This window comes from Nelusetta ayraudi, unplaced genomic scaffold (assembly GCF_046127955.1).
Source record: "Nelusetta ayraudi isolate G7.1 ecotype Tasmania unplaced genomic scaffold, CSIRO-AGI_Nayr_v1 ptg000059l, whole genome shotgun sequence".
NCBI classification, from domain to species: Eukaryota; Metazoa; Chordata; class Actinopteri; order Tetraodontiformes; family Monacanthidae; genus Nelusetta; species Nelusetta ayraudi.
This window is the reverse complement of record NW_027466109.1, coordinates 3,597,909-3,624,622: the sequence shown is the minus strand read 5'-3', so window position 1 is coordinate 3,624,622 and position 26,714 is coordinate 3,597,909. Positions and strand designations below refer to the sequence as shown.

The window sequence follows — 26,714 nt, the reverse complement described above, 5'->3', positions numbered from 1 at the left end:
CACAATTTGTCACAATTTACACTAAAATTATTGTATTTTACTATATTACATAGGCACGGTCTGTACTGCATTCATTTAAGAAGTAAGCAGTACAATAAGATTTATGATAGAGACAGACATGGAGAAGTTGTTTTATTGATTCAGTCCAACGCCAAACAACAGCCCGATGCAAGGACAAGAATAACTCAGTCATCCGGATTGTTTCCCCCCCCCACATAACACCTCAAAGGGCAATGCCATGAAACAGACCATGTATTACTGCATGAGTGATGAGTGCATGAGCTGAAACGCAAACAGCAGAACCAGCCTGCTGCCAAGGGTGTGTGTGTGAGAGAGAGAAAGAAATGTAGAAAGAGAGACATCAACTGACAGCATGGCATCCTTACTTTAGCATCCCGTCTCTCACGCACGTTTGGTTTTTAATCAAAAACACGCGTAAACACGCTTGTATATTTCCTTAGCTGAACATTGTGGAGGGAGGGGGGAAAACACGTCTGCATGTTCTGAACAAGAAACATATAAAAATTTGACCTGTGGAAAAAAGTTTTCATTCATGTCTTGCAAATACTTCGGGCCGTCGCTGCCTCCACCTTCCCACAGAGGGCGCCAGGGGGAATAAATAAAGCTTTTGTCAAAGGTGTGCTGGCCCTCGTCCCGGACTCTCGTCCTCTTCCTCTTCCTGTGTGTCTCCTCGCCGGGCAGCGGATGAGAAGAACTATTTACTCTTTGTTCGGACCGTCGCACGCACGCCCGTGTGTGTGTGTGTGTGTGTGTGTGTGTGTGTGTGTGTGTGTGTGTGTCTAATAGTAGAAGATTGCACGGCCTGTTTGCTCCAGAGTCTTTTCAAGTGTGAACCCACCGCGTGTGCATGGCCGTTAAAAAAAAAAACACAAGAGTCTCCGTCTTGCACCCAGTCAGCGGGTCAGAGTTCGTCCCGCGATGCCCGGGCCGCAGGGGGGGGCGAGTCCCCCGTCACGCTGTTCTGCGCCACCGGGCGGATTCTGTCCTGCTGGGCCGTCTTGCGGGCATGCTGCCGGTCCCAGTCCGTGGCCATGTCCTCGTCGTCCCAGATGGTGGAGGTCTCGGTGTCGCTGAAGTAGCCCGGCTCGCCCGTGTAGTGCGTGGGGTAGATGAGCAGCGGCTCCACAGAGAAGGCCTTCAGGTCGCGCGGCTCGAACTGAGACATGTAGTCGGTGCTGAGGAAGCGAAGAGGAAGAGGATTAGGTGGGCAGGGATTATTTTGTTTGCCGGCAAGTGTTTACCTGTTTGTTCACGGGGCTCCAGCGCGAGTTCAGTCAGGACGACCTCATACTCGCTCCCTCAAAGGCAGTTTGTTTCTTTTTTTTCTGTGAGGCCTCTCACTGTGTGAGGCTGCTCTTCGGGGGATCAGCCATCTCATCAGTGTTTGTGAGGAATCCATTACTAAGCAATCCACTACTGTAATTAAACTACTTTGTAGTAACAGAGTAATGTAACGGGATTACTCGGGCAAAAATGGTAATGATATCATAATCACTTGATCAAGAAACGATTCCATTATTTTTCTGAAATATGTTGCAAGCTAAAAATGTCTCATTATCCACAAAATGTCTGAAATTAAGGAAAACAACGATAAGGCAGATTGATCAGTGATATGCGACAATGCACCAAAACAAGCATGGCAGCGGCAAAAGAAAAAAAAAAGCAATTGCGTTTGACAGCTGGAAATACAAACATTATTTTGAGTTCATCTCGTCTCAATGAAAGAATGTTGTGGTTCGTTGTACGTCATGTTCAGGAAACAAGACGTTCTCAGCTGTTACTTTATCTTTTTTTAAACTAAAGTAATTAGCAATTGAGAAGTAATGAGATTACTTTCAAACGGAGTAATCAGTAATCAGTGGTTGGATTACTTTTATGGAGTAATCCCAACAACACTGCGTCTCATCAGCTGCCTCTTTTAACCGAAAGACCCAAACACTACCTAGTACTTCATGCTAAAAAAAACAAACAAAAAAAAACCCCAGCAGAACCATGGTAGTGAGGGAGGTTCAAGGTTTTTTGGGTGCAACGCGTCACCCGAGTCGCACTAGCACTGTAGGAGGTCACCGCAGAGGTCACCTCACTGGAGTTTGAGCCTCTGGGCTCAACGTAAGGAAAGTGAAACCCTGCACCTCGATCAGAGGCCTAGAGGAGCTGAGCCACACACACACACACACGCATGCACACCCACACACACACACACACTTGACACAATGAGGGCTTTGTCACTGGGTTTGTTGTCCTGTTCTTTTCTGCTTTTGGTTACAGCTGTTGTTGAGCAGTAGGCTCCAACCAGACCTCCTGCCAACCCCTGGAAACAACAGCAAGTCCAAAATGTAATCACACAAGCCACCATTGTGGATTTATATATACATACACACACGCTTTGCATAGTTTTTTTTTTTTTTTACACGTTCCGTTCCTTCCACTTTCTTCCGATGTGACTTTTGCACAAAGTGTACTCACCCGTAGCCTATACACTGCACACTGGGCACACATCTGTATGTATTTATATAGCAACAGGCACACACTCACTCTGTGTCCATCTCCAACCCAGCCAACCCCCCCCAGTCGGGCTCCCATCAATGGGAATCCTGTCCCTTCTGCGAGCGGCAGGAAGAGTCGCGCTGGCCCACATTCCTCAAAAAAAAAGGGGAGAGGAGGACGGGGGAGGGGGTGGCATGAGCGAGGCGGCACGCTCAGGTTTGTGTGTGTGTGTGTGTACAAAAAAGAATAAGAGGATGAAAGAGCGTGGGACTGGAAGGTAAGGATGTGGGGCGAGGGGGCTGGTGGCTGGTTTAAAGAATCTACATACAAGTTAAAAAAACAAGCATTATAGACATAGTCAGTGGAGTCATCAGCTCCAGAGTTAAAGTGACTTACTCCGGCTGGTGACCGCCGTGCCGAAAAACACCTCAGTTATAGCGCCTGCGTGCCACGGTTTGTTTTGGTCCAAAAGCACTGATGCGCTTCTACAAAGTGATTTTTGATAAGATGGCAGGTAAGAAAAACAGGAAGGAGGGGCTGAAGGTGGAGCGAGTGGCGACCCCCGCCCCCCAAGGAGAAAAGGAAAAACAGAGAAGCAGGCGTTGTCCTGTGAGAGGTGTCAAACCCGGTGAACCCCGGGAACAATTCATCTCTTGTGTGATGGAGAGGGGCGAAAGAAAAAGACTAGAGAAGCACGGATGGCGGTGCACCAGAAGGAAAAGAGGAAAAGAGACGCTACCATATGTCAAAGACCCAGACAAATAACCAGCTTCCTCTTCCAATCAGTCTAGAAATAATGAATTGCCGTGCACTTGTCGCTTTACACCGAAGTCTTCTTGTTCACACTCGTACCTGCGCTCATCCTCCAAGTGTTGATTTTAAAATGATCTGCTCTATATTCCTACGTACGTGCACCGGTGGTCTCTCAGTCAATATTGACCTGCCTGCTCATTAACCACTCTATCGAAACGTCTCTTTGTTTCTGTGTTTGCCTGCTCAACACCGAAATAAACCTTCCTGTGGCTCTGCGGTGCATCCCTCTGTGCTTTTGTATCACTTGTGCTTTGGAAAATAGAAATGGGAAAATTATATATAGCAACCGCGCGCTGCAGCGTTGACAGAAATAGCTTTTCTTTTTTAAAAAAAGACTGACTTAGGGTGTTTGTTGAACATGACGGGCAGGTACTCGTCCACGGGCAGCATCCTGGTGAAGGGGTCGGCAGCCACCAGCTTCCGGGCTCCCCGCTGGGACAAAGCGTAGCCCAGGGTCCAGTAGGAGTAGTCGGCCTCCACCAGGTTGTTGACGCCGTCCACCGACCGCTCCGGCTGCTGCACCTGCATACGCTTCCGCCCCACGTAGCTGCAAGACAGGACGACGACGATGATGCTCGACCTCAAACACCTCCCTGCACTTCTGCGCAATGTGAAAATGAAACAAGGATTTCTCTTTTTTCATTACATCAGGTCCCAGTCCAGCCGGGCTTTGTTCACATCGTCCATGATCGCCTGCAGTCGCCGTTTGAACCTGGGCTCGAAGCGCACGTCGTCCTCCAGGACGAGGACTTTGTCCAGGCCCTTGTCCAACACCTGAGAGTCAGAGAATTCTGGAGATGAAACCTAGCAGTGTGGAATACGCCTCTCTACATATTCAACATTTAATATGTGAGCAAACCAAAAACCAAGCAATTCTGGGTCTGACTGGGCAATCAGCATGCACCAAGGCACAAGTGGATGTACAAAAACTAATCAAATTAAAAATCTACCAATTCAGACACAAAATATAGAGAATCTCTACACAGCACTTCTAAGTGAGTCCTGACAGCTTTTTTCTGCCACCCCATATTGTCAAGGTTCTTTTCCCGGCTCTCACCTCCATCCATATAGAATGATGGCTGAGGAAGCAGCCGATCTCCCCCTTGGTGAGGACACGTCCAGAGTAAGGATCCTTGTAGCGCGGCATCATCTCTATTCCCAGCGCCGTCAGCTGGGATGAATTGAGGGCCCTGGGACAGAGGGAAGGAGCAGCAGCAGCAGGCGTCAACAGCGGTTAATAATCTCTCTTCATTATTTCTTCCTTTTAAATTTCCCATGATGTAATTATGTCTGTATAAAAACTTAATAGAAAATTCTTTGTAAAGTCAACAAGCGTTGTAAAGGCAATCATTTGCAATTAATCAAAGGCTCCAGGATGCATCAAGGCATTCTCAAGCGAATGAAGAAAAAGTGGCAGAGAAGGGAAAATGGGACAGATGCAGTAACAACACGTCAGTGTTTTTAGATCAAAAGGGGTCTAAGGGTTGGCTGAGGTTCGAGCAGACTTGAGTGCAACCTACTTGCCGTCGACAGCATCTGCCAGTGAAGCATGCAGGCCCAGTGCAGTCATGGTTTTCAACATCCTGGTTCTTCTGTCCAGCCGACGCTTCAAGTTGATGAGGAATATCTGGACAACAAGATGAAAAACATTTAAAATAAAAAAGCAAACGTTTATTCATTTGCATAGTCCTCAAGTGTGTTTCCAGTTCTATATTGTTCCATTGCACCATAAAAAAGGTAACAAAGAAACAAAATTATGCTGAACTGGACTCAAAAACTGGATGGAGAAATGGAGAAGAAGTGTCATGAAAACAGGAAGTGAAAGTTGCTTAAAACTGTAAATATGTGGAGAAATACTGTACCAGAAGAGACAAACACAATCTTCACTCACTTTTTCAAAGCCGATGGTGTCCTGCAGGGACGGAGCAGAGTACAGGTGGTCGGAGGGCTCGATGTCGTGGTCGACTGCGGACAAGGGGAGAAGAGCAACAGTTGGAGAGTGACTTCCTGTGGATTCTGTGGATTATTCACTGTAGATTATAACGAGTCAGAGAAGAAAAAGGATCAGAAAAGGAGAAAAAAGGGGATTATGGGGGGGGGGGGGGGCACAGGGTGAGGAGGAGACCTCAATCAAACAGAGCCCAGGACGTGCAATCAGGAAAGGTCTCAGAGGTCAAGAGGAAGAAGAAACAAACCAGAGGGGAAATAATCAAAGAAGGCTGAAGACAAAAGTCTGTGTGTGTGTGTGTGTGTGTGTGTGTGTGTGTGTGTGTGTGTGTGTGTGCGTGCATGGGCACTCACTCAGAGCCTCTGTGATTGTGTGTATGAAATTTTCTCTTTCATCCTCCACATTCTGCTGAGCTTTAAGTGGGACGGGCAGGAAACCGTAGTGCTCTCTGTTGCACACATACATCTGCACTCCTGGAACACACACACACGCACAAGTTTCAAAGAAATATATTACCATGTGTCACACATCAGGGTCTAATTTAACATTTCAAAAGGAGCAACTGTGGATTTGAATTCCCAGAGGCTTTAAGTAAATGGGGGGAAAATGAGACATGTGAAAAACACCCATTGAATGATAAACTAATTGCTGTGGTTCAGATTTGAGTGTGCTGTGGGTCTCAGTTGATTTGTATCCTGTGACTTGGACGCCACAGTAGACGGTTCCTGTTTTATTTTGTGTCACGCACTCCATTTCGGATTCCATAGCGTCTGGTTAGACTGAATCCACTCAACAGTTGTGTAACTGTTAGTAGATCCAAGTGATAGGAAAAAAGAAAACAATAAATTCCTGGAGACAGCTGCAAACATCGGTCAGGATTTCTCACTTTCTCACACATTTGGCCTCAAATCATCAAAAAGTCTAATATTCTGACTTTGTTCTGTGTGCGTAAACATGGTGCTAATAACACACAAATGTTATGGAGAAGACCAAGCCATCTGTGTTTTTGTGAGCCTTTCCTCAGAATGCCTGCGCGCACCTAGTTTTTCAGTTGTTTATCCCTTTGCTGGAAACTTTAACAAGTCTGTTTGTTTCCTACGCCTCATTATTCAACCTGCGAATCCACAATTCACTGATGCTGCAGCACGATAGCACACTGACTGATCCCTCTTGGTCTCGCACATGTCCGTGAAAGCGTCGCAGAAGGCCCAATGTGCACAATGCGCGGCGACGCTCTCTTTAACGTCCAGCTGACAAATAGAGAGAGAGGAGGGCCGTCGTTTGGCCAGCGGCTCCTTGAATGTGGCACTTTGCTGCGAGTCGACCGTTTCCCGAAAGACTCACCCGACTCACGGGCCGAGAAGGCAAACACCATGATGTCGTCAAAGGCCCAGCTGTAGTCGGGGTGAGGTGGGTGGAAGGCCAGCTCCCTGCTGGACTCGCGGCGCAGGTCCAGGAGGAAGGTGCTGTGCACCATGGGAACGGGGAAGCAGCCGAGCCGCTTCCACTCCCTGATGGGTTGGTAGTCCGGGGTTCGCTTGTAGTAGCCCTGAGGGTGAGCGAGGAGGTGCACATTAAGGAATGTGCATCAACTTGTGGACATGTGGGAAAATTGCAATGGAAACTGTGGCAATAATGGTTGAGCCAATAAGGGAGAGGTTGGACTATGGATGTATTTAATGACTGGATATTGGACTGCCAACATTGCTACTTTTTCCAGAGGCCACTTGAGGTACTGCAGCCAATCCCACACACAAAATACAAAAATTAACACCTGTAAAACAGTTAATAGGATGCCTCTGGCCCAAAAGACAGTTCATAATAAATCTCTACATTCTACATTTTTAAGTCACAGACTTTTAATCTGTCTAAAAATGTATAAAAGGTTCAAAAATCCCCGGAAAAGAGTTTATTCCCAGAGTGACCTCACAGCGTTGTACATGCTGTGACTACGCTCGTTCTGATTGGCTGATGCGTCCTGATTCATCACGTTAGTTGCAGAGGCATGATGATGATGGGAAGTGACAATACTGTGCATGTTCTATGGGGCCACAGAATGCTAAAGAAACCTGGAAACCATTTTAAAATAGTGATTTTTTTTGTTGTTGCCTTGTGAGCAACCTTTTTTTTGTCTTTAATCTCTCTTTTTAAATGTATGTGCTTAATTATCTATGGACAATGGATGGGGTTAGGGTTATTCTAAGTGAATAAATGTTCATTAACATGCACTGTCCATCCAAAATAAACCTAAAAATCTCTATTGAAATTAATAGGCTGCCATGTTGCTTTGTGGGGTTGTGGGTTGGATGAGTGGAAAACTAAGAAGAAGAAAAAGAAGACAGAGTGAAATAAGGAAAGATGCACTGCTGCAGGGCCATGCACTAGGATCGGTTCCCACTTTTAAGGCTGGTGCATATAAATGCTTGTGAGAAGAGTGAGCCGGTTTGAAATACTGCACCTGAGGAGTGATGCCACACCAGAAGTTGGAGTATAGCGAGCGCGACTCCAGCATGGGCGCCACCAGCGTCAGGTTTTCTGCCATCAGCAGGTTGAGCACCTGGGGGTTGGTCAACAGGTTGTCGCTGTCCACGAACTGCAGCGGGGACACAGGAGGGCGTTTGAAGGCTAGACTGGAACAGCAACAACATGGAAAACACGTGGAAAACGCTCTCACACTCCTGCTGGCAGAAATGCTGCACATCTGTAGGCTCGCCTGCAACAATACTTTTCTTTGGAGCAACGTTTAATGGTGAGCAGTAATAGCTAGCAGAGCCTACGTGCGCAGATGGCAGCAGCTGCGGCTGATATGCAAGGATGACAGCACATGAGGCCCGCTGTCAACTTAGTGCTGCTCCGCTTCACACTGATGGGCAGGTGACAACAAGTGTGAAGAGACAACTGCAAGGTCTGACACACAGTGACGTCAACCAGCTGCTATTTAGCAGGCTGGCTCCCGTCAGCGCTCCTGGTGTTACACTTAAAAAACAAATCTGAAGAAAAGGATTCACTTCTTGGAATCAGCTCCTTCATTCATGCCTCACAGTCACCGTGACTCTTTTATCATCAATCTTTTATGAACGTAGGAATAAGGTGTTTTTGCGGTACACAAAGTGTTCTTTTGTGCAACCCCAAAGTGCTCCTTGCTTAGTTTCATTGAGCAAATCACCTATTTTGATTGGGCCCAAGGTGCATGGAATCAAAATGAATCATCTCAGAATCCAAATCTGCAGACTTCAGTAGGCCACTGAAGGCGGCTGAGGAGATGTCTTACCAGGATGTAGTCAGCCCATCGCTCCCTGGCGGCCTTCAGAGCCGCCTGCCTCAGCTTCATCACATGGTTGAACCTTGAGGGAGGCCAATGCTTGGGACCCCACTCGTCTGTGTAGGACCTGGCACAAACAAAATGTGAAAAAGGGGATGCAATACATGATTTTTGGATTTGTATCTTCGCAGCACCAAAAAACGAGCTCCCATAGAATTAAAGTGCAAAAGGTTTGACTCACTTGGGCTCCTCCATGGGTCTCCACTCCACATAGTGGTAGACGTTCTGGGCTCTTTTCAGCCACTCGCGCAACTTGGCCGTGGTGTTGTCCATGTTGTGGTCCGTCGCTGCCCTGAGACCGAAACAGAGGGAGAAGAGAGAGTTAAAGGTCACCTGACCAGGGCCGCAGGGTGGAGGTGTGCTCGGACACGTGCCTGGACTCTTTTCCACGGAGCAGAGCGAAAGGTTTGGTCGGACACTGCAGAGGAATGAGTGCCAGGGCTATACTTGACCTTCTGACTGCAAGCACGCAACCTTCAGCACTCATCTAATTACCCTCTGACACAACGACCTGCAGCCTCAAGGGCCGTAAAGCTCCCTCACTGCCTGATTAACGGCCTTGCAGGAGCAGGCAGAGGGTCTGAAGGGTCAGTGTAAAGACAAAGAGAGGAACCGATGGGAGGTTCTGACCTTCCGGCTGCCGACAGAATGAGCTCAGTGAAGGCCAATATATTATATTATATCATATGCATGTAAATAATTATATTACGTGTATTATATAATACTGTACTATTGCACTATTATTACTACTATGATCATTCATTCATTCATTCATCTTCTATACCCACTTATTCCTATTCAGGGTCACGGGGGTCTGCTGGAGCCTATCCCAGCTGTCTTAGGGAGAAGGCAGGGGACACCCTGGACAAGTCGCCAGTTCATCGCAGGGCCACATAGAGACAAACAACCATACACACTCACATGCACACCAACGGACAATTTAGAATGTTCAATTGACCTCACATGCATGTTTTTGGAGTGTGGGAGGAAGCCGGAGAACCCGAAGAGAACCCACGCAGACACAGGGAGAACATGCAAACTCCACACAAAAAGGTCCCAGGCCAGGACCCCGGAATTGAACCCACGACCTTCTTGCTGTGAGGCGGCAGCGCTAACCACTGCGTCACCGTGCATTCCTTTGTTTGAAACTAATTATATTATATTATACTGTACTGTATTGCATAACACTTCAAACAAGGTTATTATCAGCACTTTGCATCTTTTGTAAAACTTACATTTAACTTACTACTTTTTAGAGTTGTTTTTGTTTCACACTTTCTTCAATCCTCGTAATGCACAATCACGTCAGGTTTTGCCTCACCATTTCCCTCATCATTTCACTGCCATGTAATGTCACGTGACAAATAAAATCTTTGAATCTTGAATCTATTCTGAGACAGAAACCTAAAATAAAAAAGGAAATATATGGGAAAACAGATCATGGGAATCCTTTGCAGGCGAGACGGCAGCGTAAGCGCAGGTGCCCTGTGCCTGACAGCGGCGTAAACAGGCACAAACGCAGCTGCTTGTTTGTCCATCCTGCGGTTTTGCACACCGCCGTCTCTTCACAGAGATTTCCACACGGCGGGACACTGCAGCCACTGTGAGAGGGCGTGTGAGGGGCTGTGGGACCGACGCGTATCTCATTTCAGAAGAACAAGAAAATATAGATGTACATTATTAGATAGATTTTAATCCCAGGACAGGCAGCGAGTGCCACCTGCAGAAAGACCGAAAATGAGCCTTAATGTGGAAACAAGCAGAGGTGAGTGCACACAAACACTCGCACACGTGTGCACACACATCAAGCACGATGGAGTTTTCCACTGCTTGCTGTAATATTCCTGTAATATTCCTCTCCCAAAATTTGCATCTAATTTTAGCCAAGCACACACACACACACACACACACACACACACACACACACACACACACACACACACCCTCTGCTCAGAAGATAACAGCGTTTGCCCACCTCTTACCCGTATTTAAGACGAGCAACAGTTAAAAAGCAACACCTGTTTTCACACAGGTGTTTACAAAAAACAATTACACAAGTGTGTGGCACAGACGCAGAAATGACTAGAAAACATGCACCGTCCTGCGTGGAATTAGACACACAGGGGATGTTTTGGAATTCCAACTAATTCAGACAGGCAGATTTCTGTGTTAAAGCTGTAACCTTTGTCTGTGCGCGTGTCTGCACACGTGTGCATTAGTCCCAAACTGGTCGTGAATAAAGGAGGAGGTCCGCCTTTAAAGGGGAAAATTGCAGCCTCGCGGCACAGTGAAACGTCTGACACCATGTTAATGAGCAAGATGAGAACAGAGCCCCGACTGTAAAGTTGCGTTCAGGTGCATTCGAAACAATATTTTTCCACAGCTTGCAGCCTGCCATTTGTTGGAAATATGATTGTTTGACTGGCAAAAAGAGTGTTGTTTTCCCTTAGTGCAGGAAAGTGCAGCTTAAGGAACTACAGGCGCCGTCTGCCTGCATCTTCACTCAGACCTGGTGGCAAAACAAAAGCTGGGGATGCAGCTTTTGTTGAAGGAGAAGTTGGCGACAAAGTGTGTGAGACTGTAGAAGCTCCGGCCAGTTTTAAATCTGACTTGAGGAAGTTTTTTGTGTGGAAATGTTAAAGATGACAAGTTGACGGACGGACCAAAGAAATTGCAGTTAAATTGTCAGATTATGACAAAGGCACACATAAGACATTTTTTGTAATGTTGTAAGTTCAATCATTGTTTCGGTTTTTCTTTTGAATGGACTCAATTCTAAAGGTACTAATATCCGTACGATAGATTATCAGACCTGGTTTGCACACAAAAATGACACCAGAAGAGTTTGCAGGTTGTCTACAAAGGAATGGAAAATGTCTTGTGGACCTTTTAGGTTCATTACTTCAGTAACTGTTGCCATGAAAAGGATGGACTGCACTGGCTCTGCTGAAGATGATACTTGGACGGTGATGGTTGTTGAAAGGCACTGCAGTCTCCTCCTGTCTGAACAGCTTCTCAGTTACGTCTTGTCCATCTCGTCACATTTTGACAAACCCATCTCCCTCTTCCCAGCTACTGGACAGACTCGGCTAAACCTGACTCTGCTTGCTTTATTTGTGTCCGAGCCAATGAAAGTAGTAAGGAGGGGTGTTTTTTGTTGGTTTTGTTTTTTTTAAATATACTTCGTGGCAACAATTATTGCAACTCCCGACAGGATTTTTAACACATGGCTTTGCTCGACTCTCGCTTTGTTGCCACATTCCTCCTGTGAAGTTTACTGTGAGCTGCATCCTCATTATTCTGCAGCCTGCAGCTCCGGGATTGGGCTTCCGCCCCTCGTACTGTCTTTAAACTCAGCATCTGGACAACACATGCCACCTCACCTAAGCATCCCACTGCTCCCCCACCCCCAACACGCCTTCAATACGGCTTGTGCACATCTGAAAATCACAATATACCCACCAGAGATGCAACTGTACATTTTTTTTCTTGTTGAATAGAAATGCGTTTAGAAGTTGAGTGATTAATCTATTACTAGGCAATCCAATATTGTAACTAAACTACTTCTTCAGTAACAGAGTAATGTAACGGGATTACTCTGGCAAAAATGGTAACATTTATCAAGTAACGACATTACTTTTCTGAATTTTTTTGCGAGCTAAAAATGTCTTATTTTCCCAGCCGTGCATTCAATGTCATTGCTATGTGATGACGCACCAAAACAAGCATGGCGGAGGCAAAAGAAAAAACAGCAACTGTGTTTGATAGCTGGAAATACAAACATTATGTTGAGTTCATTTCGTCTAAATGAAAGAATATTGTGGTTCATTGTACGTTATGTGCAGGAAACACGTTTTCAATTTTTTTTTACGTAATTAGTAACTGATTACTTATGAAACAATGTAGTTAGAGAAGTAATTAGATTACTTTTAAACGGAGATAATCAGTAGTTGGATTACATTTATGGAGTAATCGTAACAGCACTGGTTATGACCATAAAAAAGATGCATCGGGCAACAATGTGTGTGTGTGTGTGTGTGTGTGTGTGTGTGTGTGTGTGTGTGCTTCGAGGTGACATCTGGACTTAAACACAGAGGCTTGTCCTTGAGACCGGCCCTTTAAGGTAAACACACGTCTGAGAGGCTCCGGCCGGCCACTGACAGCCGAGCGTTGATCAAATAAACTATCTGATATCACGTTCAATAATGACGGGGCCACGCATATAATTACAAACAAAGAATGCCTCTTTCAGACATAATCACCATGCCTGCGTGTGTGTGTGTGCGCGCGTGTGTGTGTGTTGACTTTTGGCTCGTGTGGAGGCTGACGTGGCTGCAGGCCTCTTGATGGGCTCATGGGGCACAGGAGGAGGAGGAGGACAACGTGGAGGCGGTGGAGGAGGAGGTAATGGTGGAGAATGAAGAGGAGAAGGAGGTAAGGCTACACAGGTGGAGCAAAGGAGAGGTGAGTGGGAGGGGGGAGGGGGAGAGTGCAGACAGAGTCAGGTCACTGAGGTAAGACCCCGGACTGAAATTCCTCATGCCTCTCAGGGTCAACAATAGGATTCCAAGGCTTCCACGCTCGCACTACAGTGTCAAATTCAGTGGGCGCCTTCAAGGTAAAGACATCTTTGTTTTCGCGGAGTAATATGAAGCAAATTCAGGGCCCGGCAAACAAAAGGAGGACGGTCCAGATGACCACGTGTGATATGTTGCAGTTTGATGTGGCCAAAGATGAATATTAGAGACGTTTAATAGCCGCAGCAGAACCAGACTTTGAAAGTCACAAGTGAAAGTGGGAGTCTGAAGGAGAGGGCTATAGGGTCAAATGGAAGACATCTACAACTTCTGTAGTAAAAGCAAGTGGAGGGCAAAGCATGATGGGTAGACCGGGGCCGACCACTAACTGAAGTTCACACTTTACTCCCGCTTGCCTTCATAAATGCAGAAAAAAAAATCTTTTGTCTGAAAGCAATCAAACATATTATTGCCTGAAGACATGTAAAAATATCTGCAAGGAAAGTGACAGACAGACATTTAAATAAAGAGATCTGACGATGAAACTGAAGCACCTCGAGTCCCTCTTTCCACTAAAACCTTGAGAATTAAAGAAAACATTGCTCTTAACTGCAGGCTAAAAGTGAATCTGCAGCCATTACATCAGCCATCAGCCTCCTCACTCCAGATGAGAAGGCTCATGTCCTGATACCAGCGGGTTTTTAACATGTGCCAACTCCATCGCCACTGCACTGCCAAGCCCTGACAACACAGCCAGGATGCTGCCAGAAGACGATGAGAATCTTAGCAGGGACTGGCAAAAGTCCCGACACAGACTTCCTCGTGTCGATAGAGTCCGTGAGAAAGTCAGTGGAAGAAGAGGCCGAGGGATCGGAAACGTCCCTCCACCGAGTATTCCGTGTTTAAGTGCAATAACTTGCAAGTTAGAGGAAGACCTCTCTTGCTGCAGGGCAGGCAGCTCCAGGGACAAAACACTGCGAGCTGCAGGTCCTGGGTGAGGCCGAGCCAGGCTGGGAAGTCACTGTAGCTGGAAGCAAGAATATCAGTGGCTCACGCTGTAATTTCTGCTGAGCCAACGCCTCATCATTGGCCGCAAAATGGCTTTACTTGGCCCCGGGCGTCTTGTGATAACAGTATTTATTTTATGAGGAAGAATCACATCTTAATTTCCCACCAAACACTAATTTCAAATTGATAGCAAGCGATGCTGCGACTGTCCTCTGGACAGAAGATCTTTAAAAACACACATCAATGAACCTGAGCGTTAGCCGCATCCCTCAGTCAACAGTCAAAGAGTCGGCGGCAGTGGAGCTCAGACAATAAAAATATACAGGAAATTTGAGAATTTGCATTTACAGATTGACTCAGCAGACTTGTTTTTTAAGACACTTTGGCATGAAACAGCAACAAAGATGCCCTTTGTAATATGACATTAATCCCTTAAATGACATTAATTCAGCTTCTGCTCTTGTGGAAGAGGCCCCAATGAACAGGCTTCACTAGAATACATGAAACAGCTTAAATTTTATTAACTGCACCTGCATCTACATGCAAGTTCATGCCTGAAGGAGCTTGATTGAGCCAAGAATCACAAGCACAAACACCTGGAGCGGTGCAGAAAGGGAGGCGGGGCCAGTGAGCTAATGGTAGGAGATTATCGTGTTGATGATTTCATTTCAGCATGTCTCAGACTAAATGGGGTGGATCCAGTTTTTACACTTGATACGAATCCAAGTCGTCAGGTGATAACAGTGTCGGCGTTGACTGTGCGGTTCTGAAAAAAATGCTTTCATTTAAAAAAGGTCATCCTCCAAGGGTTGTAACAGGCAAGAATAAAAAGACAAGTACAGACATAAACACACATTTTTTTTGTGTGTGGCAGCAGTGAAATGCACACAGAAGATGCACAAGTCTCAAATGTGTTCAAAACTGATATTGACTCCAGCCAAAAGCATGCGCTGCTGCTCACAGTCAAATCCCACTGCTGTAAACACACAGCAGCGTATTCTTCACTGTCCGTATCTTTGCATAAGACTGCTTCCCTAGGAAAAAGCCAAGGTGGCGCACGCATGCATGAGCGTGCACAGCCTCTGCTTTAGGTCCTCAGTGGGAAAGTCTGCAGGGAAGACACATCTGCAGTAGACAAATCCCATATCCAGCCTCAACTCGGCATTCAACAAAAACCTTTTCTCCTCCCTTCTCGCCTCCTGCAGGATGACAGCTGCTGGTTTGTGCACACATGAGGACTGATTGATTGCCAGGGCCAAAAAAAAAGCTCCATAAAAGCAACTATGCTTTACTTTCCTTGCACTATAAAAAGATAATGTGCAGCCCGTCTGCGGCCAGGAGACATTACGTCTCGTCATCCATACAGCTTATTATGCTTAGACCGTTTAAAGCAAAGAAGTATGGTGTTCTATGTTATCCACGTGGTTCATGTCCAGCTAAGTGTCACTTATGTTTAGCAGCTAATGTAAACTAAGCTCAGGATGCAGGCACAGCGGCAGAGTCGACCTTCAAATTCACTGAAATTGTTGTGAAAGAGTGCAACAGACAGTTTTTAAAAAAATAAAAAAAAAAAAAAAAAAAAAAGCTGCACCCTGGTATTTTGTGCTTTTGTGCCTGGGGGTCAAAAATGAGCAGCGCTGCAGCTAAGCAGAGGGGGACCACGGCCACATGACCCAGCATGCAATTTAAAGTGTCCCGTCAAGGCACAGACGTTTTCTGTTTTAAAAAGAAGGTCAATGTGGCCTTTCATGAGTCTCTGCAAAGCCCATCACTGCCACATTCCAGCAGGAATCATTCACTCAAAAAAAAGATTTTTTTTCGCTTTTTCTTCTTCCTCATTGTTCGTATGATGGCAAGGCATGGCGGACTAAACAAATAATTTCCAGCTCTCGTCAGTTGGAATGTGGCTGGCTCTGGCTGTAGTAAACACATGATGTAAGTGCATAAAAGGTCTCAGTTGTCTGACAGAAATAAGAGCCCACAGGGCACATCTGCTGCCAACACATCCACCCAGTACGTAACGAGGCAGTGATGGAAAACAGGCAAAATACTTTCAGATGCGTCAGAATTTACAGCCATCCATTTAGCATTGGCCATTATTATACATATAATCATCCTTGCTTTGTTTCAAGCACAAAGATGTCCTTAAATACACAGTGAGTGGCTCTAAGTTGAGTGACAAGGCACTATGTCGTCATGAAGGCGTGAAAATCAGCCCGGCGGGGGCAAAGGAGCATGATGTCAGCGCTCTGGGATCCGCTTTTACGGTTCAGTTTCTGGCCGGTCCGCAAATCATCATCATCATTTCAGCCGGGTCAGCGCTGCACCTGGAAATGTCTCCACCACATGTGCAGAGCCGCAAGGGACTGAACTGCAGACGGCCTGAAACGGGGGCAGAGGGCGTGAGGTGGTGGGAGGGCAGGTCAACACTTCACCTTTACTCATTTCTTTCAAGGTTTTTTTGGGGGAGAATGGCATTTTGGAGCGATGTAGTTTTATTTCAGAAAATTAACGTAACTTTGCAGCGATGCAAAACTCCAGAGCTTAGAAGTGTCTTGTTTTTCTGTATTTTTTCCCTTCCTTTCAGCTGCTCATTTTACATCCAAGTCTGACTGTAGCGTGTTTCAACCACTGAGGCCTTGGATTTCCTGCTGTGATCAAAACTGCGACATGTTTTATTCACTTCTGCTTTGCCCATCCTCTTCTACTTCTCTTCCACTTGTAAACCTATTTGCAAATGCAATCATATTCACCTTCCTGAGCAGAGAAACAGGCCTGTTGTAGAGAAAAGGCAAAGCAGCCTTTTCCCCTTTGGAGCAGCCGAGCAGGCTGCTTAATCCACTCTTCCACAGTGGATTAACCAACCTACTAAATGCCCCCTGGGTAATTTCCAAGAATTGTTGACCACCTTCTCTCTCTCTTTCTCTGCCCGACCATCCCCCCCTCCACCCTCTTTCTCTAAATTCCTGCATTCTTTCATCCTTTCACAGCAACGTGCAAGTCTCTCTCGCGCTGCTCCGACACCTCCCCGTTAAGCCTGCGCCCGCATGCAGGGGCAAGAAACGTCCAAGGGCAGATATTCACTGACCATCCCAACTGTCACATCACATCAGAGGCTGAGCCGACCCGATGTGCGAGACGCTCGGAGCAACATTCTTCACCCAGAGCATATTTCAGGCCGAATCTGACTGAGCTGAGTGGTAACTGAGCCATCGTTCATGCATCCGTCATTCTGGGTTGTTGTTCTTTTCGTTGGTGGGACCCAAAAAGCTGATAGACAGTTGAAACACTAAGTTTAAGTCTCACATTGTTGTTGTGACTGTGGTTAAAACTAGTTCACGCCACTTAGATGACCATCAGGCGTCGTTGCTATATAACTATAGACTCAGTATACTCCATACACTACCAGTCAAAAGTTTGGACACACTATCGAAAACATTGTTTTTTCTTCAGGTTTAGTACTTTCTACATTGTAAATTCATACTGAAGACATTAAATGTATGAACAAGATATATGTAGTTATGCAGCAGAGAAAACATTAAATAACTCGAAATATGCTTTTTATGAAAGGTGGCTGTTTTGAAGAGTTTAAATATAAAACTTTGAGTTATTTTACATTATATTACACTTTTATTATCTCCTACATAATTCCATGTGTGTTCATACGTAGTGCAATGTCAACAGTCATGAGAATGATAGAAAATAAATTCTTTCATTTCAAATTCATAGGGTGTGTCCAAACTTTTGCCTGGTAGTGTATACTGTGTCGGTCTGGTACCATCAAGCTTGGATCAGGAATCCACCCATTAGCTCCCATTAGGAGAAACACTTGCCAGAGGCCTCTGACCACAATAGAAATACTGCTGCAAAGACAGAGCTACTTGTAGTTTTTGAAGTCTGTGTTCGCTGCAGTTTGTCGTTATTGATGTTGTTGTTCTATCTATCGTGCATCCGTCAAAGGATTTTTCCAACATGAACCATCCACGTGTCATTACTCTTGATTTCTCCTCGTTATTCTCAACCACATTTACGCACTGCCAACCGTGGCTCAACGACCACAGCAAAAACAAAACATTATGATCCAGTGCTGTGGGTGGAAGCTGGAGGCGAGCCGTGGCTGCGCTGACTCCATCACACCCATTATTAAAGCTGATCGTCAACATCCTTCCTCCGCGCCACTCCTTCTCCCATCCTCCTCCTCAGATTAGAGCGTGAACTGAAGGACGGCTCGCTGCAGGACGGCGGCGCTCGTCTCCTCGGAGGCTGCCGAGAGCAGCGCGGAACATTGTGTGCTCTCGCTGAGGCCCAAGCCAGTAATCTGTGGTAATGTCTGTTCACGTTCTTCTTTACATCACCGCGTGTATGATAAATCCAGATCTGACTGCTTCACACCAGAGATTCCATAGGGTTTTGCTCTAGAGTCAGACCCTCTATTTTTAAGCTTCCCAACATGCCAGTGGCGGTAAAAGTAGGACCGCAGAGTGATCATAAAACTTCACTTCTCTTACCTAACCTATCATGTCATATTACAAACTAATTGGGCTCATACCATGCCTTGTAAGATGCTGTAATAGTAGTCATGCTGCTTAGCGTTCGCTGAATTGCACGTTGGCTGTGTGGTTTGGCTCAGTCATTCTTCAGGCAGTAATGACGATGTCGAAGAGAAACAAAAGAGGCTCAGAATCGTGGGAGTCGCATCGCCAAACGTACCATTTTGACAAACCCACCAGTGAGGCTAATTCATTTTACAACATGCAGACAAATCAGCACTTGAGGCCCTGTGCAAGATGTCCTGTGGGCGTTTAAACAATTTCTACTCACTAGCGCTGTACGACAGACAGACAGCGCCGCTACTCGGCTCCACCTCCTCCACCTCCCCCACTTTGCCAGTTATCAGACACAGATGTCCCTACAGGGTTAACAGCTTTCACAATGTATGTCATTCATTTTCTTGGGGTTGCATAAACTCCTTTATAAGAACAGAATGCTTCGTGACAGCCAGATTCCAACATATGTCTCCTTTTTTTATTCATTCCTTTTCCATCTGTACAGTTTGAGTTGCCATGACATGTGAATATCCCAGTGGTGGATTTCATCTGATCTTCCCATCATCTTCTGAGTCAAAGTGACAAACCGGGAGATCATGTGCATGTGTACGTGACACAAACAAGCGTTGAACCACAGGACTACTTTGTTCAACCTCACTGACTCTGGGGAAAGAGAGATGACACCGTGTTGGAAAAAAAAACAACACACAAAGGTGGGTTGTACTGCATGTGTTGTCACTCAGCACTTCTGCACTAAAGGGCAGAAGAATGTGGCACCGCGTCAGTTACCAACTACATAAAGGCCAGTCAGGTCCGGCGCGCTGATGATAAGGTCGCCTCCAGTCAGAAGTCTTTCTATCAGCTTTAATAACCCTGATGCACACACACAAAAGCACACACAAACACATATTACATGCATGACTTACACACACACACACACACACACACACACACACACACACACACACACACACACACACACACACACACACACACACACACACACACACACACACACACCAAGTCACTGTCTGCTTCCATCCATCCACCTGCAGGCTGCCCTCTTTCATATCTTCACATCATCTCATTACGCTCATGTGGGGCCCTGGCCAGCACAGGAGGAGCCTGTTGCCTGGGGGGGGGGGGGCCCTCCACCTGAAGCGAGGGCCCCTCTTTCATACCTGCAAGAGCTCCCCTGCTGTTTTAAGACGTCGTTTCTGCACGTTTGTGCTGAATCGGATAGAGGAAACACTGATTGGGGGGTAAAGTCACACCAAAACATGCTCACGGGCTCTTTCATCTTCTCCCCTACAGTGTGCAATTTGGATGCCGGCAGACACGCGAGGTGAGCAGGTCGTTAAAAAGAAAAAAAGAAAAAAGAGCAACAAAAACGCAGCAGCAGGTCAGGACACACGCTGCTATACATTTCAGAAACAAGTCAAGTTTGCCTTGTCATCGCCGGGTGTTTAAACACTTCAATCCTCGGGCGAGTTCGTGCACGACGCAAATGTCAAACACACACACACACACACACACACACACACACACACACACACACACACACACACACACACACACACACACACACACACACAAAGTGCAGTGCGTCCCCTCACCAGATCGCGATGCGCTCCTTCGGGTAGTCCAGCCGCTCGATGCAGCCCAGGTAGTGCGGCAGGCTGTGCGCAGCGTTGCGAGCAACGATGGCGATCATCACCTTCGGTCTGAGCAGCGCCGACTCGGCGGCTCCCACCGCCGGCTCCTGCACCAGGGTCACCAGCTCCGAGACCCCGCCGGGCACCGCAGCCGCGAGCAGCAGCAGCAGCAGCAGCAGCGGCCACAGCGCACCGAGCGGCCGCATCTCGTCTCCTCCACAATCCGCCGCCGACAGAGCAGGAGGTGCAGTGGCACCGTGGGAGCGAGGAGCGAGGAAGAGGGGAGACACGGTGGGCTGGTGGGCTGGCTGGCTGGCTGGAGGGTGGGACGGAGAGGGGCCGGCGTCACCCCTACCCTACACACACCCCCTGCTGCTAGCGACCCTCCCCCGGAAATAAATAAATAATAAATTTAAAATATAAATAATTAAAAGCCACAAATGATGAGCTGTCAGAGGGAGTCGAGGTGTGGCTGCAGCTCGCGGCGTTCTTCTTCCTGCCTTCAGCTTGTTCCATGTCCACGCCTTTTGACAGCTCAGACGCGTAGCTGCAGGGTGTTAAGTAATCACCGTCTGACTGCCGCTGTTCCCGCTTTGCAGCCCTTTAGTTTTTGTTTTTTTTTTCTTATGTAAAAGCGTGTCAGATTTACAAGAAAAGGCAAAATTACGCAAGTGTAACCTTCATCCAAATGTTAATATGGTTACACGGGTGGTAATGATACTGATGTTACTTTTGGTTTTTCCTTGGTTTTAAAAGGTGAATACCACTCGCTAAGTATTTTGTTGTTGATAGTGTCATTTTATGTTTGTAGTGTCTGACTTTTCATGTGGACCCAAGGAAGAATAGTCTTCACTACGGTGATGACTCATGGGGATCCGTAATAAACAATAAACAATGGATATGAAAAATAGGGTTTGATGTGGCTCCAATGTCCAGATTTGATTCAGAGCTGAATAATGTGTAAATGCATTTGATGCTAATTAAATAAGAACTTTTTTTTTTGCTATATAATGCAACCTCAGCTCTGACTTCAATAAAGACATGTATGTGTTTGTATTTTCCTGACCAAACACCACTTGATTTCTACTTTTTCTTGCCTCACTTGTGTCAACTGCAGGTAGAATTGACACGACATCGGGAGATGGGACATCAAAAATTGTGGACCAGAGCCCATTTGGCAGAGGGAAAGAAATCAAAGTGAACACTTCAGAAAACAGACTTTCGTAAAAGAAGAAGAAATTATTACGACTTAAACGTCAAAGGAGTAGAAAACAAAGAGTCCCAGTCATTCCTATGAAACACCGAAACACCTCTGGGCACGAGACGTTTACAAGACGCCTCGAGCGTGACTGAAGGCCAGCACGCCAAACCAATGTGGCACCATCAGTCAAACACTTGACAAACAAACAGCTGCCTTGCAAACCTCCTGCGGAAAAGTAAAAAACTCACTGGAAGCATCTCGAGTCTTGTGAAGTCCAGTCTCTGTAAACATAAACCTTCATAAAGCTGGCATCCCTGGCCTCTGCGTGTCACCATAATGTTATACCATGTGTTCTTACTGTAACTCTCCACCCCTGCCCTTTTTTTTTCTAAATTGTGGATGGACTGGGCCAACTTGCTGCTGTCTGTGTCTCCGCTCTGTCTGTCTGAACCACCTGGTCATGTTTTCCCGCTCCAATGAGGTAATTAGGGAACTCTGCCCTGTGTCTACTTTGCTGTTTGAAGCACTCAGTCGCCACAAAATGAGACTTTCACCTGCCAGTGCTATGCCTTAGCGCCCTCTAGTGTCCCCTCAAGTGTGCAAATGAGGAGGTGGGGAGGTGCCAAGCGTCATGCTTCATTCCAATCCCATTTCTCATTTTCACCCCTCCAGCTTTTCCCTTGTGAGTCAAACATGTCACCCACTCCTCCAAAATATATCTTAGCAGCAGAATTTAATTAAAGAATTGCTTTGGTTCAAATGGATTCAACATGCCATACATGAGATAAATCTGAAAGACACCTGGGAAATGTTGCATCTGACATTTTGGAATGCGTCCACAAACCCTCAGCATCAAGGCTGGACTTGAAAATTGCCTGCTGAACTTTAAATGTTTTTGGTTAACGTGCTAATGTGCAGACTGAAAGACACGAGGGAGATGAGTGCTGAGGTTCGGCTGAGGAGGGTGATGTCCTTTATGAATGACTTCACGCCGGCCCAGTGTGAGGCTCTGTCACTGCACTCAGTCATGTCGTCCGCTGTGTTTTCTTTCCCACCGGAGTCAAACGTCTACTGTGTAATTTTCAGCGGCTCACTTCTTGACAGGCAGCCATGTTGCCTCTCTGCGACTGAACTGTGGATGACTGATAGAGCAGATCATTCTTTTATGTGTGTTTGGCATAAAGGGCTGTTTTAGGCACAGCAAAAGCTTTTTGGGGTCTGGTAAATTGCGCTTGCAGGAGAAAGTCAGGCCTAAATACGGCTCCGCTGTAAATAGCAGGGCAAATCCTTTGCGGGCTGGGCTTAATACATAGAAGAAAACCCCTCTGGGCAAACCACATGTTGGATTTTCTTTTTCCTTCTTCTTCTCCTTGTGAATGCAATCATGAAAAAAATGTGGATGGCTGAGGGATTACCGCCCTTTCTTTGTTGCGGCTGCAGACCTTATTTCAGCGGGGTGGAAATGTGAGCTGGAAACTGCCGAAATCAACAACCCCCTTTCATAAGCACTCATCATTAGAAGCACACAGCTCATTGAACTCCCTCTTTTTTTTTTTGCAGCACATCATTCTGGTGTGACTCCATCTGTACAGCTCGGTGGAAATAAATGATTTGAGGAGAGGAACAGCCTGCTCGCTTGTTGAATTTCCTGTGTGTGTGTGTGTGTGTGTGTGTGTGGGGAGGGGGTGGGGGGGTCTTGGGGACGTCACGCCTCCTTCATGTCTGTCAGCCTGATATGACGATTGCTGTAGACAGCGGTATATCATTAAGAGCTCGGGGAGCATGCATCTGCTGGAGAGCTATTTCCATCGCAGAGGGAGGTCAAACCAGCAGATGGCGCTCCTGTTTTAGCCTAGCCACCCAGACAGGGGGTACTTCCTGCTGGATGTGGACATATTATAGAGCCCAACCCATGGTCAGCTGATTGAAGATGATGAGACATGGTGGCTGGTATAAAAATGGATAGATTCACCCTGACAGCCAACCTTGCTCATTCCATATGCAGGTCTCACTGCTCTGCTGACAAGCCTTCAAATGTTGGTCCCCGCGTCAAGGCTTGACGGCGGCGACGGCGGCGGTGATGGTGTGTTTTACTCGAGAAACAATTAGTCTCCTGGCATTTAAAGTAGGTCGTCGCTTCTTTTGGATGTGCCCCATGAATGCAAATGTGTCCAACTCTACCTTGGAAGAGCCTCGGCCTCCCTCCCTGCATCCCTCCCTCCATCTCTCCCCGCCTCATGCCAGCTACTCCTCCTGCCAAGGTAATCCAGAGGATGGATCTGCATGAAAAAGGCTTTACATACAAATGGACGGGGAGGAGAAGTGGGGGACAGAGGGAGCACATCTGGGGAGGATGCGCGTTGGAAGAGAGAAAGAGAATCATCCTCGTCTGCAGCGTATGGTGAAAGACAGTGTGGTGGGTTTTTGTTTTTTGCGGGGGGGGGGGGTCACATTTCTAAAGGAATGGCTTTAAGGCTGCTGTGGATTGGTCCAAATTGAGCATTAGGCAGTGGGGAACTGCTGGAATGAGTTAAAACACGGAGCAGAGGCCTGCTGGGCATCCAGGCACAAATCCATCGCCTTGCCTCTCAGAGTTGACTCATACTCTCTATGTGGGCACACACACACACACACACACACACACACACACACACACACACATGCATACACAAGCGCACGCACACACGCACACACACGAGGAAAGAAAGGGAGTTTATTTATACATTTGCAGCGCTTTACAGCGTTACAGAGGCGAATAAAAGCAGGGCTTGAACGAAGAAAAAAAAATCAATTTTAGAAGATGATTAAATTGTGGGGAAACGAGTGTGATTCCAAAAGACAGGACACGTCTTCATGATTAGGTGATGACTGCATTGTCTTTAACTCTGTGGTTCAACCAGCCAGCCCATAACATTTAACTGCCCCAGCTTTTTTTTTCCCCCCCGCAGTTTTTCTCTCCCTGTCTGGCTCACAGAAACACGTCAGAAACACTGGAAAAACCAAAGTGGAAGCCACTTGTAAACTGAAGACTGTTGCACTCCTTCCAAAACTGACATAACATCCCGTTAGAGCGACAACATATGGTATTTTCTAGCTTGACGTTACAGTTTCAACATCTTGGTAACAGCCAGAGACTCTGTGCTCTGTATGTCTCTGTGACTACACATGAACAGACAGAGAAGGAGACAGATGTCGTTGCATTACAGGCCAGCAGGGTGCGCTGTGTGTGGCGTCTTTCCCCCTCTTCAAAAATCAGTGTTATGTATAAATGATCGGGACAATCAATTGAAGGTGTAAAAACTATACTGTGGTTTTTCCCACGGTTATATGGTGGCTGCAGTGTGTTTTTCTCTCTGGTTCTGCTGCCCAGAACGCTGAACTGCACCCACATTTTTGCAGTGGGAGTGCTGGTGTTTGAGGTGGAGGCCAGTGTTTCCAAACTTTTGTTTCCCAACTTTCTTTTTTCATGCTTTTTGTTTGACTATACCTGATAATCTGTAATACAAACACTGCATTCCTGCCGTTGAAAAGTGCCAGTAGCTGACAAAAAGCAACACCTTAGAGCAGGGGTGTCAAACTCAAATACACAGTGGGCTAAAATTTTAAACTTGGACAAAGTTGTGGCTTAACACTGATATTTAGTGGAAAAAAATCTTCCTCTAGCTATAACAGTGAACCTTTTCATACAGACCCAAACAAGTTTTGCTTCAACCTGAATATGAAACAAGTAAAGTTTAATACGATACAATAAATAACTTAATAATGCACGCATGCAAAATTGAATTTCAAAATCAAATTCAAATCAAAACTAATAAAATGTAAATAAAAATCTTATGCCCTAATCAGTAACCTTTTCCACGGGCTAATGATACATTTAGAAATAAAATAACAACAATAAACTAATGAAGTACAATAGGATAATAATTTCCTTCAATGAACGTCCTGTTCTAATCGAGGCACCAAAATACTAGCAGAGCATTCTGGGATTTGTAGTATTAGCAATACACGCGCTGCATACCAGAGCTCCAGCTCTAGGAGTGATTTTGTATTGCCTTGTGGGCCAAATATAATTAGAATGGCCAGAGTTTGACACCAATGCCTTAGAGCCTATATATTTTTGGTAAACCCTATTTCTTAAATGTGTCGTTATGGAGGGTCACGACCAACCTAAACAGAACGGTTTCTTGTAAAAAAGGAAAAAAAAAAAGGCTTTCTCCCATGCTCATTTGACAGTTCAGCAGCATGGATGAAATAAGAGTTGGCTGGAAAAACGAAAGAAAAAGAACTGCAACAATATTCAGATAAAACAAATTAAAGCTAACAATTTATTGCTCATCCTCGATGGCATTTAAAGGTCTTATTTGAGAAGCTTTGGCAAGGAACAGCTCTGTGGAACTTGGACTTTAAGCGGCAGGAACACGTTGTACCTTGATAAAGACCTTCACAGTTAATGTACCACGAGTACAAACACAGACACACACACACACACACACACACACACACACACCAAGATGGGAGGAGTGGGACCCTTTATTGGCACTTGCGTCAGGGTGGAAAAGAACACCCTCCTGCTCCTATACTCCTGTGCGAGGTTAACGTGCAACATCCGTCTCTCCCTCCCACATTCTCGGCCTCCCGACTCCCTGGTCTTGATTCTTCTCGCCTCCTACCTTAGCCACCTCTGAGCATCTGTGTGGGAGAGCCTGGCGGTTACAGCAGCAGCAGCAGTAGCAGCAGCAGCAGCCCTGCGGGGACCTTTTTTTTTTATGCTGCGGGTTGTTGCACAGTGGCTGCAGCTCGTAACATTGTGCGGCCCTGCTGCTGGTGAGTCATGCAAGGTAGGGGAATGTGTGTGCGTGCGTGCGTGCGTGCATGGACAGACTCAAAGACATGACCAGAGTGTCCTTTCATCATGTGGTAATCAACTTAGCCATTGACACTCACTTAGAGCATTAGAGCATCATGGCGGTCAGTCCCACTGGGAGAACATTAGACCCAGTGCAAGAAGAACGATCGATTCTGGTTTGCTTGTTGTTGTTGTGTTGCTGATGTTGTTTTTTACACACTGACTCAACATACACTGGTCTATAAAGGAAAAGCTGCACAGGTTTTACCAGTATTATTAACATTATTACCCAATCGGGGACTGTAAAGCACTGCACAATGTGCTTATTCATTGTGGCTTGCTGCGTGCA

The 26,714-nt window shown here is 46.2% G+C and overlaps 1 protein-coding gene across 1 annotated transcript; it reads right to left on the bottom strand.

Moving 5' to 3' along the window:
* Positions 1-117: 117 nt before the first annotated feature.
* colgalt2b (collagen beta(1-O)galactosyltransferase 2b) lies at positions 118-20,843 on the bottom strand. Its single transcript, XM_076039167.1, has 12 exons — positions 20,280-20,843; positions 8,773-8,883; positions 8,541-8,658; positions 7,728-7,862; positions 6,614-6,818; positions 5,623-5,742; positions 5,213-5,286; positions 4,842-4,948; positions 4,379-4,511; positions 3,968-4,095; positions 3,662-3,868; positions 118-1,196 (listed from the first exon to the last, which is right to left on the bottom strand). Exons 1-12 carry the CDS (start codon positions 20,522-20,524, stop codon positions 923-925), a joined length of 1,857 nt encoding a protein of 618 aa, XP_075895282.1. The 5' UTR covers positions 20,525-20,843; the 3' UTR covers positions 118-922.
* Between the last annotated feature and the right edge of the window lie 5,871 nt (positions 20,844-26,714).

Excerpts from the sequence above, each read along its gene's own strand:
- colgalt2b (XM_076039167.1), bottom strand. The coding sequence starts at position 20,524 with ATGCGGCCGCTCGGTGCGCTGTGGCCGCTGCTGCTGCTGCTGCTGCTG. Across the intron at positions 6,819-7,727 it reads GGTGTGGCATCACTCCTCAG|GGCTACTACAAGCGAACCCC; the intron begins GTGCAGTATTTC and ends GCTCACCCTCAG. Across the intron at positions 3,869-3,967 it reads CGGCTGGACTGGGACCTGAT|CTACGTGGGGCGGAAGCGTA; the intron begins GTAATGAAAAAA and ends CCTGTCTTGCAG.